Source organism: Haemaphysalis longicornis, unplaced genomic scaffold (assembly GCF_048455015.1).
Source record: "Haemaphysalis longicornis isolate Haplotype H1 unplaced genomic scaffold, Haemaphysalis longicornis Haplotype H1 scaffold_3, whole genome shotgun sequence".
Classification (NCBI taxonomy): domain Eukaryota; kingdom Metazoa; phylum Arthropoda; class Arachnida; order Ixodida; family Ixodidae; genus Haemaphysalis; species Haemaphysalis longicornis.
The window spans coordinates 129787277-129809125 of record NW_027526335.1 but is presented as its reverse complement, the minus strand read 5'-3'; the positions used below and the strand labels follow the sequence as shown (position 1 = coordinate 129809125).

Below are 21849 nucleotides of genomic sequence, written 5' to 3'. Positions count from 1 at the left end.
TTATTTGCAAGGGCGGGTTACGCAGGTGAAAATGTGGCGGGCTGACGTACCCCTGAAGTGGTTGGGCGTTGCCTGCCTGCGCCGGCGTGGTATAACGAAGGAGAGGACGGCCACAATGAGCACCAGGATGGCCACCACGCACACCAGGGGCACCATGATGCCCACACTCTTGTAGAACACCGGCTTGCGGCCCTCCAGGCTGTTCAGTGGGGGAATGCTCGCTGTAACGAGGAGGAGACAGGAAAAGAGATCTCTGCGACCGCCCTCGCTCAAGGCCTGTTCCACACAAGAAATGCGCCTTGATTACTAGCACTTGGCAAACACATACTTTAGAGCATCAGCTTCTAGGGTCCCGTGAATTGCTTGTTGCAATGTGGGTTGTGAGAGCATTATCACGTCATCATTATCACTGAAAAAGCATGTGTACTCATGTGGAATTGAGCAAGGAGGTAAAGATGGCTATTTCCTATCAGAAGTGCCTTTGAACTGCGGTATCGAAATTTGCGGAGGAATGGCATGAATGTTGCAGCAGCACGAGCACAGGCCATGAGATGCCACTGTTACTGCCTAGAGATTTGTATATAGTGGACGAAACTATCATCGCCACTGTCGACATATCGCCCAAATACAGAGAAAAGATAAATCTGAGAACCGACTCAGCTCTGTCAGCTGCTTCGTAAAAGTCCCTAATTCACAGAGCACAGTGCAGATGGCATTTCAAGCGGGCACTCTTACACCTGCTCATGCCACTAGAAGGGCCTGTAGTGTTCACTCTTTTTGATGGCATCCAAGAGCATTTAATGCAGAGCATGCCCTGGAGTTTACCGACACCAATTTTACAGGGGTGAGACAGCGGAAACAGATTTGGGAGCAGTTTTCGGAGCAGCAAATTGTCAATTTTGGAGCAGAAGAACCTTAATTTGGAGCAGTTAACGGCATTTGATACATCATCTTAGGCGCCTAAAAAATCAAACTTGTAGCAACTCAGGGAGAAGTACAATTTTTATCGGTTTGGAGTACTGACAACACTAAAACAGCCTGTGGAGAAATATTTTTTCAACTGAGTATGCTAAGATACAAACTAAACTACCTTCTTACAAGCTTAATAAATTTTATTCAGGCTGTATGCATTGACAATGAAGAGAGTGGTTTAAAACACCGAATTAAAAAAGCTGGATTATGCCCTAGTTACATGGTTTATCGCCAAGCGGTTATCGCCAAGTGCAGTTTTGGCTGTTACACGCGAAATTCCAAGTGTGTCGACAGCGGTCAATTGGTTGTGAGCGTAACAAAAATAAATAAACAAACTTTTAACCTCACGATAAAAAACAAAAAAGAAGTGTACACAGTGTACACAGAATGAAATAGAAACAGAAGAGCAGTGTACACAAAATGAAATATCGTTAATACAGTTGCTTCAGACCCAAACGCAGTGCACTCGCGCGTGGCAAGAGAGGGGCTTCCCCAAAAGCTCGCAACCAGCTTGGTTTTTCGGGTCGGCTCAGTGTTGGGAACTTTAGGCTTAGCATCGCGGTGGATATTTGACCGCCGCTATCTCTACAACTGCGAATTACAATACATAGCACAATTTTTCACCACACTAACATCCACTTTCTCGCATGTGGAAGTTCTTTTCCGTGATCAGATTGATTTCGAAGAGCGACGACAAGCTGTTGCTGACGTGGTCGGGGCCAGTTCGAGCTGCTTCCAGTGCCATGTGGGCAGGCGCGCCAGCGTATTTGCAGGCACGGCTGACGTGCGCGCAGCTCATTTCCGAGTGCTGAAAACACTTCATGATTGCCTGCTTTATCCATTCTTTTGGCGGACGAATTTAGCGCAGCTTTTGTTGTGGTTGATGAGGTGGATCAGGAAACGAGCCGCTGCTCATGGGCAGTCGCCCTGACTGGAAGAGCGATGCAAAGAATGGGAGCGCCTGAGGGACAGCTTTGGGGCGCCCGCTCTTTGAGGGCCTTCATCTCCTCCGAACACCACGTGATTTTGTTTTTTCCGCCTCCGCTGATGTGTCCGAACTGACTTGTGCGATTTTGAACACTACGGCTACGGCAACTGCGGTTAGCGTGACCGAACTGAGGTGGCCAAGCTCAGTTTGCATTAACCATGGTTAGCGGGGTAACCGCAGTTTCGTCTGTCATGTAACTCAGCAAACTGCCGTTTTGTCTAACTGCAGTTTGTGGTTAACTGTGCCCGTGTAACTAGGGTATTAGAAAGGTATTTTGATTGTCATTTCAAGACTAACATTATTATATCCAAATTCCAGACTTCATTGTACGAACAAGTGTTGAGCCATGGCAAAATTTGTGCCAAGTGAGGTGACGGCCGTTGCACCTCACAAGCTCTCCCATTTCCATCCCCGAGGTGCACGTTTACCCCGATAGTAATTAAAGCAATCCTGATAATTTGGCCAGTTCGCTTTTGGCATCAAATTTAACTTCACATGCATTAAATACTATTGCTCGCATGCAAGATTAACCAGCCCGTGCCCAAAAACTTCGTGGCGATGCAGCTTGGGCCGCAACTTCTGGCACGTCGACCGTCCCATTTGCGCGCTCGAGAGGTCGCTGCCAAACAGCAATAACTCAGCATTTTGCCACACCGTAATGAATCCAAAATTTCGCTTCCCAAACCCCGATTATAGACTCACGAAGCGTGTTTTACACTCAAGGGCACACGAAGGTGAAGTTTACGCTTAACTCCGTCTTCTGAGCCGCCCAACTTCGCGTAACCTGGCCTATGTTCTCAAGCATTACTGCCACAATAACGTCACTGTTCAGTACCGCAATAGATAAAATGACTGAACAGGTACCCAGCCGCACGCATAACCTAAACCACGGAAAAGATCGGCGAAGTGCACTAAGCACCCGAACTAATTCCTTACTCAGAGATCGGGACAGCTGTTTCTGTGAACCCGGCAATAGATCTAATCGTGCTTTATTAGAAGCTATTGTTTTTATCGTTTCACCGTGTTTCTTTTTTCTGCCATTTTGGTGTGTGTGCAAGAAGATATAAAAGGTGACCGGAATGTGGATGAGAAGAACTCTGCCAACCTAACCATATCAAGATGGCAGCATCCGGTAGTGTCGTTCCGGAAATACACCGAACTAAAAATTTCGGTTGTTTCGTCAACTTGCGCAACTAGCTAGTCACCTCAGCTCGCAAGCATTTTCCTATGGCATTTTGCAACGGTTTTAGGCAAGGAAACTCTATCGAAACATACAGAATATAAAATGTGCAATCCCATGATGTGACTTCCGAGAAAATGATTCCTGGGACAATTTTTGCTATCAGATGCCCCATGTTTTCTGGATTTATTGATTGATCAAGGTGTCAATCAAACCGCTAAAAACAGCACCACCTTGAGCCTGCTTGAAAAGTGATGTCCCGTCGGCGTTTTTTTTACCCTTGAAACTCAAGCGAGTGTAAAAATCCTAGCTGTTCAGGGTGTTTGGAGCAGTTTGGCACAATTTTCGCAGTTCTTATGCTTTTGGAGTCGCTTGGCGCAGAAAAACAGATTTGTATCAAAACTGCGCAATATGCGCAGCTGTCTTACCCCTGATTTTAGTTACAGTTTTCTGGTCCAAAAAGGCAATGCTTTGGTCCTGCTGAGGGGAATAAAACTCTAAATTCGAATGGCCTGTAAGAGAAGTACATCTGTATGCTCGAATGTAAACAAATACCAAGACCTAACACTGAGGTTTTACATCTTCAGCCCACGTGAATGAACCACACAGATGAAAAAAAAAATAATAATAATAAAATAAATAAATAAATAAAAAAAATCGCATAATAACAGGACGCAGTTGATAGAGGAAGTTTGAATACCGCAATTTATGTTTCAGTTCGCAGGATGTAGAACAGTGTTTCTGCGACACCCACTTGAGCCTAGCACAAAAATAAACTGCAAAGTGGTTGGCTCACTGCAAAACTTGAGGAATTCTGAACTGACAGCTTATCTTCTGCGGTTCTGTTTGGTGTGCCTATGTGTGGTCGTCTGTATTAATGGCAGTGGTATTTGGCAACAACAGTGATGGTGTTGCGCAGTGGAACCCAATTTTGAGCAACTGATATAAAAATCCTGCTGGAGATTACTGCCCGGTGCACCAAATGCAAAGCAGTTCTCTGCAGTCCGATTGGGGTCTTGGGGATTTCATTGTGTTTGTCAAAGTTCACTAACTCCTGTACGTGTTGCATGAAAATAAATTATTAGTTGCGTACTCACTGCAGTGTATTTTATAGCATGTGGTTCCTTTTTTGCAACCATTCAAATTAGTTGCTTTGAAATTGTTCACAGAAGAACATTACTCGCATCATAATATTCAAAGGCAAAAAGAACTATTCACACACGCCTACTACAGTAAAGCCTCATTACAAGAGACACTGCTACAGGAGACCCGTGGTTATAGGAGATGTTTGAATGAAAACGGTTTGGTTGGTTTTCCTACGTTCACTGTGTTAGCAACATCGCATACAGGGGACCTTGGTTAAGGGGGGACACTGGTCTTAAAACAGCCTCTTTTAATTTTCTAGTGAACTTTGTAAAACTTGTCAGTCTTGCTGCTTTTCCCCCACTGATTTCAGATATGCCATTATTTTCTCAGTAGGTCAATTAGTTCCCAAGATAATTAGCACTAATTAGCCATTTTTAGTCAAGCAATAGACAAAACAGTGTTGTTCATAAAACTGTAATCTTTATATTTTCCAATACTATGAACCCTGGTGAGTGCAATAATCGAAGCAGTTTTTTGATGCATCGCTTGGAACTAATTTTAAAGCTCATTAAACTTTGGTAGCACCAGTGGCAAGGAGCCATTTTGAGTGCCCATTTCAAACACCAAAGTTTAACGAGCTGTAAAATTAGTTCCAGGCGATGCATCAAAAAACTGCTTCGATTATTGCACTCACCAGGGTTCATAGTATTGGAAAATATAAAGATTACAGTTTTATGAACAACACTGTTTTGTCTATTGCTTGACTAAAAATGGCTAATTAGTGCTAATTATCTTGGGAACTAATTGACCTACTGAGAAAATAATGGCATATCTGAAATCAGTGGGGGAAAAGCAGCAAGACTGACAAGTTTTACAAAGTTCACTAGAAAATTAAAAGAAATTGTTTTAAGACCAGTGTCCCCCCTTAAAAAGACATGTTTTCCTGGTCCCTTAAGTGTCTCATGTAACGAGGTTTTACTGCTTAATTCAGACCATCTGAAGCTCCCTAATGTGCGCCAAATGTCACGTAAATGGGTGGTTCTTGCATTCTACTTAAATTAAAAATTTAGTTAAACGTGTCCTTGAATAGGCGCTGTGCACCAACCTCTTCTATGCCTGAACCTGTACTTACAGTTGTGTTTTTTTTGTGTGCGTGTGTTTCAAGTGCGTGCGGGGTTGGAGTGAATTCTACCCTTCATTTTCAACCAGACCACTCACAACAAGCATTTATTACTTCAAAAACACACTACCAGCCTGAGCACATGCCTGCCAGCAGACACCAATGCCTGCTTTGTCCCGAATTACACCGGAAATAGACTACTCCACGCTGTTGAGAAAAAACAAAAACTCCCTGGCCTGTGATATATCAAAGGCCACCAAGCAGAACATCACAAGCCGCCCTCCTCTTCGCGAGAGTGCATGCAGCCTTCGTCGCGTAGTCTAAAGTTTGAGTTGAGAGGGAGCGATTATGCGCAATTTTTCATCTCACGTAGCTCCGGTGATACTGGACGGATTTGTATAATTCTTGTGGGAGGAGATTTCTGGGACGATAGACTAGCCCAAAATGCATTCCAAATAGTCGGTAATAAATGCGCAATCCTTTTAACAATCTACATGCCTACGCCGACACCTTCCACTGAATGACCAGTGTTCATGTCGCAAGCTCTGAACACATTCTTAAAATCTGCATTCTAGGACAGCGCATTCGGCACATAAATTACCTCCGGTCTTGCTGAGAGTGCTGAAGGTGTACTCATGCTCTGAAGTTCCCGCCTCGTTGTGGGCCGCGATGCGCACGATGTACCACTTTCCGGGCTCCAGGCCGGACACCGTGAGCACCTTTTGAGTGGCCGGGATCGAGTTGGACACAAGCACCCAGTCCTGGCCTTCCTCTTGCACCCGGTAGCTGAGCGAGAACAGCTGGATCGGGCAGCCGCCGGGGCTGAAGCTGCTCAGGTGGACCGTCAGCGTCGTGCCGTTCGCAGACAACACGGCGTCCCGCGTCGGGCCTACCGGCGCTGCAGAGGTAATGGGGGGCCACAGGTGAAATGGGAGGTCACGGATGATGAGCAAAGGAAATGAAAAACTTGTCTGTTTCTATGGAACATTTACAATTAAACCTAGATGTAACGAACCTCTATGTAACAAATTCGTGGATTTAACGAAGCTTTCCGATTCCCCATTGCCACCACGATTGAAGCCCATGTGTTTATGACCTCTACTTAAAACGAAGGCGTCGCGACCGTTAAACTTGATGTAACAAACTTGCTACACTGCTGAGTCATCGTTTTTTGCACTTTTTCTGAAAAATCAACAGGAGAAATGTAGCATTTAGGGAATTTCACCCGCACGGCGCGTTTCCACGTTTCAGTGCAGTGTTGGTTAGGTGCCAGGCCTGCATGTCGGCGTGTAGCCATGCGTCTAATCAGCTATCTGTGGTGTCGGTTCGTCGGTAATGAGTTCTGCTGCCCAAAAACAAAAAGTTGTGTCTTTTCGAGCCAGCTCGTAATTTCAAATGTTGTCTCCGCCAGCGAAAAAGAAGAACGTCATTGCCTGGTACAACAGCCTCTCCTAATAATTTTGAGTGCGGAAAAGAGCGCCGAGTTCACGAAAAGGTGCCCTTTCAGCGTAAGTTTGGTTCTCGAAATGCGTAAAGGCACCGAGAAGTGTCAAAACGCGAAAGTAAGGCTTAACTTATGTTTCCGAATACAAGGGTAAGTGATCTTGCTTCTTTGGAGTCCCGTGTAGTGAAACCATGCAGTTTTTCTCTCCGAAATAAATCCTTGAAGGGTAAATTCACCGTCACTGATGTCTAGCCTTTTGGCTTCATTTATGCTTTATTCCCACGAGCTCTAACTCGAAACCTGCATGAAATGAAAACCTGCATGTAACAAAAAAGGACAATTTTTGTCAAATTCGTTATATCCAGGTTTAACTGTATTAGTGATCACCATCAAGCTATTATTATGTCTACTGCGAGACAAAGCCTCCCTGGTTAGATGATCCTATTTCGTGCCATTCAAACCCATTTCAAGCAAAGCTCATATGGCTAGGGTTCCGCGTATTTTTCATGTGTGCACACAAAAACTCCCAGGCTGAACGTGCATTCGAAGCACGAGGCATTATATATAGTGCGAGGGGTTAGAAAACAAATGCCCTGGTGCGTGCGTGTTATTTGCACGCAGTCATCACCAAAGTCGTGCGCTGTTCGAACCATGATTTCGGCCTCAAGCCTACATACTCATCAGTTGTATATGTATCTCAAGTAGATTAGTTATCAATAGGCACCATTTTCAACACCAGCAGAATTAAAATAAAAGTGTGCACATGTATGTATGTGTCTTTCTTAAGATATTCAAGAGAACAAAATTTGCTCATACCTTTCACCTAAATTTTGCATCACCTCTACATCGTGAGCTTTTTAACTCTTTCGCTACCGCGCCTATCAAAATCGATCAATTTGATCGATACTTTTGGGAGCGCCTTTTCATAGCGTTCCAGGCGTTTCTCGAACAAGTAAAGCTGTTTGGAGTTAGATCAGAAAATGGCCTTTCAAAATCAGTTTTGTTTTCATTTTTGCAACGGAAACGTGATTTTTGACACGCTTTTGAATCACCTGGTTGTGGAAAAGGGGCGTGGTCATCGCGCCTCAAGGCTAACAACGAAGAATGCGTGCAACTCGTAATTACTCTGCACCAGCGCTTGTTTTTTGCTATCAGGGCGTGAATGGGGAACTAGCAAACGATTTTCAATCGTCAGGTTCACGCTCTGACAGTAATAATCCCAGAAATCGGCTGAAAATGTCAAGCAGTGCCTGGTTGCAAAGCTACTTTATGATTTTAGGCAGTTTTATTGCCTTTGCGCAAGTTGTCCTAAGTACTCCAGTAGTTCTACTTACCCCAGGACCATTCCCAAACAGTTTACAACAGTTTCGGTTTCGTTTCTGCATCGCGAAATTCATATTTAGCGCAACTACGCAGTTACCCAACTTCAAGGCTAACTGCCATGGCGCCTGAAGCGTCCGCGACTGATCCTCGAACAAAGCACGCCGCTCCTCATTTCCCCCCACCCTAACCCGATTTCTGCGATAAGAACTTCAGATGCAAGTCAAAAGGTCACACCCAGTCGCCAGATATCTGTTCCGCCGAGGACAGCGCTTCAAACCGGCCTTACAGTGCCAGCTGTTCGCCTTCCAGTTTCGTTTTCATGCGAGGGTATATCCGGGTGTCTAATGTTGCTGCTTAGTTGAACTGTCTATTCGGACGGAGTCTCTGATAAGTTTTTGTACTGTTTCATTTAAAAAATGTTAGGTGGCGCTGCAATAGAGGAGGCTCGTTGTGCTGATCTTTTTTAGCGCGCGACTGCTACTCGGCCAAAGATCGCAGGGGACGATTCTAGCTCATCGTACCTCATTTTTGCGAGCAAGGCTACAATTGCGAGTAAGAAGATGATAATAAAGCTCAGCTTTATGTTTTGAGAGATAACTGACCGTGAACGACAACAAACATCAGCCACGGCGTTCCGTTTTCAACTTCATGCATGTTTTTTTCTGCATCGCGTGCTTGTCCCAAATATTGTGCTTGCTGTAAATGCAGTCAGCCATTGACAAGATGTTTTTACGTTATGTGGGGGCAAATTGGTGCCTCTGATAACGTCAAACCGCCAGATTTATTCCAAGGAACCACCCAAAATTGCAGTTTGAATTAGAGGTTGGGCTTCACCGCATGACACGAGCACCATGCGTGCTAACATTTTTTTTTTTATATCTGAAAAACTGTTCCGCGCAAGTCGACATTTTTTTAGGGTGTGTTTTTGAAATGTTTCCCTGCAAAATGTATATTCTAATTTTTTTCTACTACCGGTGGTTTGATATACACAACTCCTTTTTTATCATTTTTTTCGACAACTTGACAAAACTTTTGATTTTGATATTTTTTTTCACAACTATGATATATGAAAACCTTTAAAAAACTGGTGTTATTGGAAAGGCCGTTAAATAATCTGCATTTTGTGCTCCTGCAATTAGTGCCTAAATAATTTTTTAGCAGAAAAAAAATGTTTTCTTGGACCCCCCAAAATTGGTCAATTTTCCGCGGTAGCGAAAGAGTTAAAAAGCTTTGCTTCAGACATTAGAATGGATAACAATTTTTTGTCAATGCTTTTGTAGGGAATCATCTGATCACCACATTAAAATCCCTTTTTATTCTAGTTTCAAGCCACATTAACATTACTTTCTATTCTAGTTTTGAACGAATGAATAGTGACTGAAAATTTTACTCAGCTTATTGGAGGAGGTTTTGTCTTATTGCATTCTGGACTGCGCCTGTTATAAACCAACAAAACGTTTTCCTGGTGCAGTTGAAAAACTCGGCTTGAGCGAATTTCCTTAAAAACGCGAACGATGTCCATGCAAAGAAAAAAAAAAAGTCCCCATGGCAGCAAACTCACGGCTCCCTTTTGTCCTGGCTGATATCACTTCGCTGGGTTGGCTCTTGCCCATCTTGTTGTACGAGCTGACGTAGAACTGGTAGCTCGTTCCGCACCGCAGGTCTTGGAACGTGTGCGTCGTCTGGTGCGCAGAGATCTGGTGCTCCTCCCACGTGCCTTGCTGCTCCTTCACATAGATGTAATAGCCTGGAACACAGGAACAATAGCATTGCAGTCAAGCCTCATACAACTACAGTATACAGTAGAACCCTGCTCTTACGTTCCATAGTGCTGCGTTTTCTCGGCTGCTACGTTGCTTTTGTCTAGTCCAGGCGCAGCTCACATAGTGTCCCACGTATTAAAATCCTCACTGTTACTTTGTGTCTTAGAGTACGTTCTCGGATCATGCGTCACAATCTGACACTCCGAAGACTGCATGAAGCCGTGCGTAGGTGCGATTTGTAACCACTAGATGGTCCTATGATACTCTATACCATCACCATCATCACTGCGCTTACAAGGGAAGTTTTACTTCGGAATGAAGCACCACCGCAAGAATAGTACATGCTCTCGTCGTTATCATGCACTTCAAGCTTTCAGAACACCGTCGAACTTGAAACCGCAAAATTTGTCATGCCTTGATGGCATCGCGAAAATGGGAGGCACTTTCCCTTCAGGAAAAGCTTGACGTACTAAATGCAGTAGACAAGCAGCCAGCGTGGAAGAGAGTCGACATCGCCAGTGATCTTGCATTGCCACACGTGGTGTTTTCCAGTGATCGCAAAAAGCGACAATCCTACATTCTTGAGTTTTTTGAAGGTTTGAAAGCCAAAGTTGCAGAAATACATGGTTGCAAGTCAAAGCTACACTCTTTTCGTTCATTTTCGAAGGTTTCTCACTGCTGCATTTTCCTGGTTGTTACGTTTTGTTTTCCCAGTCTGGTGAAAAATGTATGAACAGAGTTTCACTGTATATGGGTTACACGAAGTTGAGTTTTAGACACACCCACTACAAACTCCACATACATCAATGGGCAAGAAGAGGTTTTTCTGGGGTTCAAAAAGTAAATGAAGAAAAAAAGAACAATAAATTAACAACTGGTAGTTCTTTCAAATCTACCGTGAAGGTTGAGGAGCAGGATATCCCGCTCCTCACTTGTGTGAAATGTGGGGATTGCGACTTCCACTCGAACCCCTTCTGGCTTACTTTCTCAAGCACAGTAGCTGCTATGCGACGTGCCTTGTGCACACACGACGGGATCTTGCTCCATCCCCAATGGGTTCACTCTGGCTGGTGAGTGCCTTCGCCCACCCTATTGATGAATTTGCATAGTATATTGAGTGATGAGGGGACACTATCTTAACTTCAGTGACGTGCCGTGCACAGACCTTTCCGCCAGCTGCTTTCAACCTAATGATGGACGTTTCTCACAAGTTCGGAGCACCATTTCACTGCCGCACGTGCGGCGCCGTGCTGCTCTGGTATTCCATCAGCGAGTCAAACCAGTTCGATTTATAGTGTAGTTTAATGCCTCATTCCAAATGTCATTGCTACGGCCTACCTGTAAACAGTACATTTGATTTGCATGTTACAATAAACGCTGCCTGTGGTGTTTTCTCCTGTTGCCCCCTTCTGCCTTTGTCTCTGCAACCACCAAGCCCATCGCAGGCAGCGCTTGCACTGCATTTTTGCTGAGTGCAAATGGCTGCAGGGTGGGGAATAAGTAGTATGTGAAAAATACTTACTCTCACAGAGTAGGGTCTTGATTCTACCCCTCACTAAGAACGGAGACATACACATCGAAACCTTTGCTAAATACCCCAGCAATGCTCCCAAACAGTAAAAACAAGAGCGGCGGGGAATGGCACAAGTTTTCTGCCACGCACCTATTATAGACGGGTCGTCACCCATGTTGGAGTTCCACTGCAATTGGATCGACGTTGGACTGGTGCTGAAGACACTCAAGGATGGTGCTGGCGGCGGATCTGCAAAAGCACACGGACATAATATGGGTCAGCAGATGTTTCTTGAAGTTTACCAATTGGGACAGTAAAAGAGTTCACAATCCTCCCTCGTTCATAATGGCCAAGCATGTCATATGCAACTGAAGCTATGAATTGACAAGGCCATTTTTGCACTGGATCCAAGGTGGTACCACACATGGCAGCTTCTAAGCGGTGTCCCTCCTGGCTATTTGTTCATCCACTTACTCACTTGCCTGTACTGCACTATTGGGAACGGGGTCCATACATCAACAGCATGAACAAGGACCACAATGTTGCGATTATTTGGCACTGGTTCCGTTCCTTACCAAATCAATCCATCCACAGAGCTATCGCATTTAAAAGCAATACCTCGACAACGGGGCTTTATAGTAAGGTGCTCCATGTGAACTTCGACAATAGAAGGTACACATTTGCATACTACAACACTATTACCCACCGCGGTGGCTCGGTGGCTAAGGCGTTGTGCTGCTGAGCCCAACAACGAGGGTTCAATACCCGGCCGCGGCGGCCACTTTTCTGATGGAGGTGAAAAGCGAAAACGCCCATGCGTTCCAGATTTCAGGGCACGTTAAAGATACCCAGGTGGTCGAAGTTAATCCGGAGCCCTCCACTAAGGCACAACTCATCGCCTGTGAAGCGTCAGCGCAGTAACCCCCATAATCAATCACTACAACACTACTATAAATTTGTATGTAGTCATGGTCCCCTGAGCAGGCAAATGGTAGCAAACCCACGAGGAAAGTTACAAGGCAGGCTGTCCATTAAGTAAAAAAGATCTATTGTTGTTTTCATTCTAAAAAAGCACGTTTTACTCTGAACAGAACGTACATATACTACAGTACGAGGAAGCCACGTCTGCAAGTCAGCTCTGCGGTTGTTCTGTGGTTACATGAGTGACAAAATAGTGGATGTCTGTGGGACTGGCTTGAAACGAAGAGATGAGACTTAACCAGTGACGACGCAAATGCTAAAAATGTTGGCGAAAATTTGTGAGTGTAAGTAATTTGAAAAAAAAAAAAAAAAGAACATACATACATAAGTAATTTGTGTTTAACTTTTAATGCCAAGAAAAAGGATTATAATTAGGCAAGTTGGAATATCACTGTTGAACAGGCTGAAATCTGTGATAGGGGCATGCATACACCAGGACAGTTTAACCAGCTGACTCTGCACCTGCATGCCTTAGCTGATTAACCCCACCTACATTTTCATTCACATGAGCCCAATTTTATCAACTTTTCAACACCAAATTGTTGGGTTCATTTTGCAGCTTCAAAGCAAAGCATCTATTTGTGGCTACGTGAGTAGGATCAGATAATTAAAATTAAAACATTGGCTCATGCTTGGTTAGGACATGCAGGAACCTTTACATTGCAGAAAATTGCCCCAGCAACTGTTCTGCCTGTGGGCTTTGCACGGAAGAGAGAATTTTTAGGGGCGAAGCCCCTTAGGGGCTCAGGCTGTTGGCATCTCATGTCGTCGTCGTAACCGTCGTCTCCTGTAGTCACGGTACTAAAACACCAGGACACTTGTTTACGCCTCACGCTAGAACGTAACGTGTAGCACTAAAAAAACACCGGGGCACTCGTTTACACCTTGCGCTAGAACGCTTTGTAACACATACTAAAAAAGCACGGGGACACTTGCCTATGGCTCGCGCTGGAACACTTTGTAATATGTACTAAGAAAACACCGGGACACTCGCTTACGCCTCGCGTTCGAACGCTTTGTGTTTAAAGACACAAGACTTCTACAGCAAAGCTGTATATGTACATCTTCCCCCCAAAGGTTTCATCTCCGTTGGCAAAAACGCCAAGGCACCAAGAATACGCTTATACGTTGCATGCTTCGCCCCTCCCCAGGTTTCACGTTAGTGGAGGTGGGCCGGGATTTTTTTTTTTCTCTCCCAGGCACTGAAAGCATGTGGCATAGAAGAACCAGACAGATGTCGGGGCTGTTGCCAGCGCTCATCCTATTCAACTGCATGGGCATGACTACACGTGCTCAGCACTGTGTTGTCATTTTCCATCGTGTCACATCAGGAGCCCGATACAAGTACACAAATCAATGCACTCCTGTGCCACGATAAGTTTTCCCTTTCTGCAGCTCAGTTGATTGAATAAAATGTGTGCAGAGTTTTTATTAATTTTACAGCACAAAAGCAATCCACAAGGATTGTGCAGACAAAATGGCGGACAACAAAGCAACTGAATCTAGTTTACCTCTGTATAAGTACATGCCTGCAATAACGTCAACACAATTATTTTCATGGCCAGTGGACATCTCAACCTACCATTAAACACACACTTTCCAAGAAAGCAGGCAGGATGACCGTTAACTAGACTGATATCCCAAGCCCACCCCACGTTGGGGTCACTAGTATATACACAAAATGCTGAAATTGTTAATATCATAGCCATCATAATGGATAAAGAAGAAATGAGGCATTTTTAAAAGCAAAGGGCCCAGAAATTATTCTATTTCACATGGCTGTTCGTCGAGATCTCGCATGTAAGACAGCAATAATTTAAGAACTCTGTGGAGTGGAGGCGGTGCACTCAAAGGGGCTGCCAAATTTATTTTTTTCTCACCTGTTTCAAAGGTTTCCACTGCGATTTCCTCGGATGGCGGGCCGGAACCTTTTGCATTAAACGCTTGCAACAGCACCGCATATTTTGTAGAGCGATAAAGAGATGTGAGCAGAGCTTCCTCGGTCATGCTTCCCGTCGTGTCCAGCGTCTTGTACGTGTAGGGATCCGTCGTTCCGTGTTTCTTGTATCCCACGTAGTACCCTTTCAGCAGGCCATTCTGGTGATCCTTCTTGGGTGGCTGTAAGCACAAGTGGGTGCTTCAGTTTTACGCGTTCTATACCTTTTATAGCCGGGTACAAGTGGAAAACAGCAACAGCTCATGTAGTGTATCACTCCACCACAGCGACGGACCCCAATATCAACGCGCCACTGCATCATCTGTTTTCCTTAATATGTGCATTATTTGTTTAAAGTTTGTGATAAAATTGGTACCTTTATTATCGGTACAAAGCAGGCTTCTTAATTAACAAAACTTGTCTTTTGTCCTCACGCCACTTTTAGAGATGAAGCTAAAGTGTCCTCAATTTTGTTGTTATATGAAAGTTCACAAATCTTTCCTTACAAGGCACAGTATGTCTTAACCGAAACATGTTCATATTTAATTCAATAGGGCTGCTCTTTGTTTCAAAAAGATCGATGAAAGCAGCCTCAATTGAGCGTGACACTTATAAATAAAATTCCTGTGAGAGCCATAAGCAACAATAAGGAGCAAATGACTTGGTCAAACTACTTATTTTAATGGCAATATGATATTAATGCAACTCCTCCTTTTACAATGTGCTTTTGACATGCAGTATCAACCTGAATTAATAATGTGGGAAAATTAGGCAGCACTTTATGTGTGCTCAGCAAAATAATGGTTCAGCATAGTTTAAACTTTTTTTTTTTTTCACTAACGGCTAAGTCTATAAAATAAATGACTTGACAACAACAATGAAACTACAATTTTTTTTTTTAACACAACAAGCAAGAGAACTACATCTTTCCCTACCTGCCATGTCACCTTAACGGACGACGAGGAAACTGGTGTTGCCTGAACTTTGAGTGGTGGGCCTTCAGGAGCTAGAAGCAAGAGAAAAAAAAACAACAATACACAAATTGAGTATGCTGTGGCACACATCAGGATAAAACACAGAGAAAACAGTCAATTTTACTTCAAACCGACATAACAAGCTAAAAATTCATGCGAGCAAAATTTAAAAAAAAAGCTTTGTGTACCATTCATAGGCGGTCATCAATGGCAATGTGTAGGAAGTATTTTTCAGATTTTTCTGGAGTAAGCCATTCATTTTGACTAACCAATTTCTGGCCCAAGGTTTATTCTAGTTGTCAACCAGACTTACGTTGATAACAACTTAGGTCAGCTTATGTTTGGTTGTTGAAGTAGAGTTGACTGGTTAATAACTTAGTTACTGTACATAACCATGAACCTTAATCATAAAGAGATTGCGGTACTAACCATAAGTACAACCAGTCGGTGGGTATGAACTAACTCTAGGCTACCTCACGATAGGCTATACTATTATGTTAGTTTCGGTGAGGTCAGCTCCACTGGTACTTTTAGGTACATTTAGCAAGCTTACATCAGGCCAGACAAGTCTCAGGTATCAAGTGGTATAACTTCACAGGTATTCCTTACTGCTTCCACACACACAAAAAAAGGGTGCCAAGAAAATCTCATTGAGTAAATTCGAGCATGCTGCAGTTGTGACACACAAGTAACCACATAGTAAGTTAGAATTTTCCCCAAATTAGCTTCAGCAGACAACAGTTGTTGACAAAGATATAAACCGAATTCAAAAAACCAAGCTGCACCATCAAAGTCAATACTCAATTTTAGTCGAAGTTGTATTAGTAACGATACTTGTGACAACCTTATGAAGCAGAATTTGAACGCCTGAATGTGAACATCTTTGACAGAACTCTGCCTGGCTGGGTTAAACTTGAGGAGGCAAATACGCCAACCAAGAGCGTTTATTAAAAGTGGTCCTAACGTTTCGGAGCCAACTCGGCTGCTTCATCAGGGCTGACTGTGTTCAACCACAAGCGGCAGCTATATAAGATGTCTTCTTTTTCTTTTACTCGGATCATTCCCTTGCACGTTGGACGCCGTGGGCGTAAATGGTGGGAAGGGCTCCAAGGGATCTATTCAGGCCTCCCCGAGACCTTTGTATGTGCCAGGACTTGAAGAGTATTCTTTGTGGGTAATTTGCTTCGGTGCCAATCACCTGTGCGCTGTCCAAGTCAATCCTGTGGTCAGCTTTCTCACAGTGTTCGGCCAATGCACTGTGCTCAATGTCAGGCTTGCGAACGCCGTTTTTTGTGCTGTTGGAAGCATTCTGGGCAATTCCAAGTCTCACCGACGTGACTAGCGGGGAATTGTGCGCTACCAGATTTGTAGACTACCCCTTGGGCTTCTTCCTTTGGCGGACACTTTTTTGGTTGCAGCATCAGCCGTCCAAGCGCTGACACCAGCTTGTGGGAGACGATAACGCCTTCCTTACTGTTAAGATCGGCCAACACAGGTCTGGGAAAAATTCCTCGCAAGCCCTAGAGCAAGGTGTGCGTGGATGAATCACATAGAGGCACGAGGAGGCAAGAAACGCTGGCGCCAACGGCGGCGGCGGCGGTTTCAAGTGGCGGCTTCTATATCCTCGGTTCACCGGACGCTGCGGGCCACTTCTTTCCTTCATACACGTATGAAAGAAGGGTCCACCGAAAGGAAGCTGCGGTTTCAAGTGCCCAAGCTCTTCGGTTTCCAACCGTCGGCGAGAGCAGGAGGTCACTCGTCTTCACGTGCTGGGAGCCGAGTTGAAATTCCGTTCTCACGGGGCCTCCAAAATGAAGACTTGCGCGAAGTGGTGCAACTCCGGCACAAGACACGATCGATGACGTGGATATTCACCCTTTCCATCGACCGAGTGGTCCGTGTGCATCAGCCACGCCTCATGTCGTGGGCAGTACATCATGTGTCGTCCACTGCCCATCTGATTGGACAACCTGTGTGAAGTTAAATTCCCTAGCCAGGGATCTGGGGAATACGAACTCTATTTAAACGACTGTATTCGTGTTATTCTTGTTCTCCTGTCTCGACTGTCATCATGTAGAATAAACCTCCTGTACAGTTTCCTCCTAAGCAGTCATCTCGAGTCTCTAGTCCGACACCATGCCGAGCCGGGACCTGCGGGCCTGAACAAGTCAGACAACCCAAGGGCCCCTCATCTCTAACATTACAAAGAATGCAGGATAATGTTTCGCTCATCTCTTTAACATAGGAGAGGGAAATATGGGTGGGTCGACGGGTGGGGCAGGTGGCAAAGGCAGAAGAGAGGTTGTTGTTTGGCGGCATTAATAGAGTGTGATTTTCACAGTTGCAGCCCAATCGATGGAGACGGCGTTTGACATATCGTATGAAGTTGCTCATTTATCCATTTTTTTTCGGGTCTGCGATTACAGCTTTTTCTCCCTTCTTCCAGTCGTCTTCTGTTGAGCATACAGTTCTAGCTCTATGTAAGAGAGCTGAGACTACAGAAGACTTGTGGGAATTTGGGTGGTAAGATTTGAATTGTACAGGGGTGCTACTGACTAACTGCAATTTGGAGCAATTTTTGGAGCACAAATATTTAGGTTTTGGATGACTTTTGGAGCAGCCAAATACAAGTTTTGGAGCACTTTGGAGCAATAAATTATTAATTGTATAGACATATAGGAAGGTTTTTTGGGAAGGAAATCGCAAGTAACAATGGGTTGCATCGAGAGTTAAATGCTGCCTTAGGAAAAACTAGTAAATGTCTAAAATTGGGACACTGAACACAGTCAGAAGATGATCACAATTTGTTTATTTGAGATGAAACTGATGACCCCACTGCACCGCATTCTAAAGCTTCTGCAATTCTACATTGACAGCTGCCAGCTTGGCCATGTTCTTGGCAAGGCTAGAATTAGCCTCAGAAAGTAGCACCTGGCCACATTCAACATCATCAATGTTTCTCCTAGTCACACCAGACTTGATGAGCCCCTGGGCCCTTTCAAGCATTGCCTTTTACGAGTCCAGTCCTTTTTCAAGCCTTTCTTTCTCGTCACAAAGCTTCCGCTTTTTCTCAAGAGTGGACTGATTAGCAGGCGATGGTTTTCTTTTTTGTGCCTCCCGGCCTTCTGCTTCTCGTTTTAGGCGCTCCACGTAGGCTTTGTGTGAATTTCTGACTGATTTGACCAGCTCTCGTCAGTTGCACATGGGAAGGCTCGCTTTCGTAGCGCTTCAAATAGCTCTTGACTTGGCGGATCCCATTGATGGTTGGGATAGCCAAGTTTGACCGGTTATCCAAAATATGCTTATTCTCACTGAATCCCCTTTCACAATCGGCATTGCCGTGGGAAAATGGTATCACGGCATGCACAAGCACTGAGAGGAGACGGTATTTTGTGGAGTCGGTGGCCAGCAGTGAAGCCCAGTAGCTGTCAACACTGGTACTGTGGGATGATGCCCCATCAACTACAGGCCGGCAACGAAGTGAATGCCATTCGTCAATCAAGCAAGTCACCTGCTCCGTTTTGACAATATGCGAAACACAAGCTGCAACGTACTTCAATGACTGTACTCTTTCTTCCATGGTCAGGTGGCTAGATGGAAGCTGCTTGATGAGATGCTTCGCCGTCGCAATGTAGAAAGCTTGAGCACCAGTCCTGAAGGCTTTCTTTTCTTTTGGATCCCAAGCCTTCATCTCTCTCTGTGTCTAGACCAATCTCGGGGGCTTGTTTAGACCAGTAGCTGCACCCACATCAAGACACCTAAGCTCTGACCCAGACAAAGAAGCATACACTTCATGTCTTACGAAGCGGCTCTGCAACTTTTTCACGAGATTGACACACTCGGAGTACACAATGTGAATCAGCGGTTCATCTTTCTTAAAACTTGCCTGAAATACTAGAAATATTTCAGCAGTGTTCCACAGAAACAACATCTTGGCCAGCATCTTCTTGTCAGCAAGCGCAGCTGCCAGTCTAGTCTTGAGCACAGCACCTTATGGTCGAGAATCGGTCTGGGTGTTGAAGTAGGCCTTTAGTGCTTCATGCTGTTCAATTACTCGTTCAAGGCTGTCTTGAAAAGTCAGCCATCTGTTGCCGACGTGTCGAAGGAAAACGTGCTCTTGTATTCCCAGCTCTTTTTGATGTTCCTTGAGGTTCGAGGATCGAACGGCGTGCTTGAAGTAGTAATATACATCTAACACCAAGAGCTCGACATCACTGCCGAAAGAGTTGAGGCCTGTGCCGAAGGCATTATGCACTTTATGCAAGTTGCACTCACCAATGTCCAAAAGATTCGGACAGACTCCTTTCTTCAGCTTTGTTTTGGCACTCTTCATTGTGTTAGGGCCGTCACTAAAAAAACAAAGGAACTTCTTCCTTGGCAGGTAAGCAACACTTTTTTCAATACAGTCAACCAAAATGTTGGGTGTGGCACGACCCAAGTTAAAAGACTGCAAGTGTTCAATGACAACTTTACACCAAGCCCAGCACATGAAAGAAGACACAGCATGTTGACGTAGTCACGAAATGCTTTCACCCGCCGCCACACTGTTCAATAGCATCCCAAATCAAATGCACTAAAAAGGCAAGTTTTTCGCACAAGGGCGAAGACAAACGCAAGTGGAAAGAAGAAACTTGTAGGGCAGACACGCAACTACACCGCGGCCGCAACTTTCAGCCCAGCGGACCGGCCGTGCACGCCGTCAACGCTGCCGCCAGATCGACTGAATTTCACAGTGTACCGGAAACCTACCCATACCGGCCGCTACCTACAATTAGCGGCCGGTATGGGTAGGTTTCCGGTACACTGTGAAATTCAGTCGATCTGGCTGCCTTTTTATCAAAACGTCGAGGAATAGTAAGGTGTTGTCTGTTTTTTCTTTCATGGTGAACTGGATGGCTAGTTCGATCGAATTTAGCTGCAACTGGAAGCTGTCTGCTGTTGTTCCTTTGATGACACAAAAACAGTCGTTCATGTAGCGGAGAAACACTTTGGGCTTTTCGGGGAAATTTTCCAGAGCGGTCCTTTCAATTTTTTCCATTACGAGATTTGCTGTGATTATGGAAATAGCAGCCCCCATTGCAGTTCCACTCGCTTGTTTGAAATATTCCTTCTTGTAGCAGAAATATATGCTCTGCAGGCAGAACTAGAAAAGTTGCGCTGTTTCGCTGACGCTGGGACAGGTCCTCGAGCTCAGGCTGTCATCGTTCTCGAGGGCAGTTGCAACGGCCAGGGAAACAGGAACGCTTGTAAAAATCAATACGACATCAAAAGAGATGAGTCTGTCATCTGGGTCGATTGGAACTTCGCAAACAAGTTCGACGAAGTGGCCGGCGTTCTTGATTTGGGCGCATATTTTGCCGACGAGAGGGGAGAGAACCTGATGAAGGAAGCTGGACAGGACCCGAAGTGAAGTTGTAAAGTCCACAATGGGCCGGAAGGGAACATCGGGCTTACGAATTTTGGGTAGCCCACAAAAACCAGGTGCTGAACCCTTCCTGCAGATGAGTCATAGATACAGGCTTCGGAAATCGGGGTCTTCTTGAAAATGTTGGTCAAGTGTTTTTTCAGCCGCCGTTGAACTTGCAGGGTTGGGTCCTTTTTCAGTCTTTCGTATGTTGAGTAACCGGCGCAGTGCATTGGCCGAACACTGTGAGAAAGCTGACACAGGATTGCCTTCGACGGCGCGCAGGTGATTGGCACCGAAACAAATTACTCACAAAGAATACTCCTCGAGTCCTGGCACATACAAGGGTCTCGGGGAGGCCTGAATAGATCCCTAGGAGCCCTTCCCGCCGTTTACGCCCACGGCCTCCGACGCGCAGCGGAAAGATGAAAGTAGAAAAAAAAAAAAAAAAGCAATCCTTATATAACTGCTGCTTGTAGTCGAACACCGTCACTCCTGATGAAGGAGCCGAGTAGGCTCCGAAACGTTGGGACCGCTTTTAATAACATCCTTGGTCGGTGCATTTGCCACTTTCTCACAATTTCAACGCAAAACCAAAACCAAGTATCGCCAAGTACGCACATAACAGGCAGAAGTGGAGCTCTATTGAAACACAGGTAAAGACACGGATGCGTAAACAAACCATTCTCGTATGAGATGCCACCTGCCAGCCGAAGACCTAAAATAAACACGAGTACATTTCAACACTTCCGAGGCAACGAAGGCAGACACACTCGGGCATTCTGAACCTCTTACCGTGGTATTGCAGCTACCATAACTTTTCTTTCCTCCATGGCAGCTACCGAATTTCTCCAGCTGGTGATCGCCATCACAAGGCATTATTTTGGTCTGCACACTGTAATAAAAGCTATAAAACTGCACTAAAGGCTGCTGGCTAGGTTCTAAAGCAACGAACTTTTTTGTTTAAAAGGTTTGTTTACAACTCGTTTTGGATTGGATTGACTTGGATTGACACTTGAAACAACACATTTCGTGTTGACGATGGCGATGAGGCTTTGGTTAGCAAAGCTATTTTCGGAACAGTGGAAAGTGTAGCCACGGAAGACAGAAATTTCTTTCCTCCGTGAATGTAGCACACACAGCAGACCATGCAGCAGACCATAGT

At 44.9% G+C, this 21849-nt stretch overlaps 1 protein-coding gene across 1 annotated transcript in view; it reads right to left on the bottom strand.

Moving 5' to 3' along the window:
- The window catches only part of LOC144175080 (cell adhesion molecule Dscam1-like), a 159372-nt gene that overhangs the window by 24173 nt on the left and 113350 nt on the right, over positions 1–21849 (bottom strand). Inside the window, exons 14-19 of the mRNA XM_077704126.1 lie at positions 15242–15312; positions 14251–14488; positions 11540–11638; positions 9675–9860; positions 5948–6244; positions 51–221 (exon numbers count right to left, since the gene is read on the bottom strand). Of these exons, the coding sequence (XP_077560252.1) occupies positions 51–221; positions 5948–6244; positions 9675–9860; positions 11540–11638; positions 14251–14488; positions 15242–15312 (1062 nt within the window). The remainder of the gene's footprint in view (positions 1–50; positions 222–5947; positions 6245–9674; positions 9861–11539; positions 11639–14250; positions 14489–15241; positions 15313–21849) is intronic.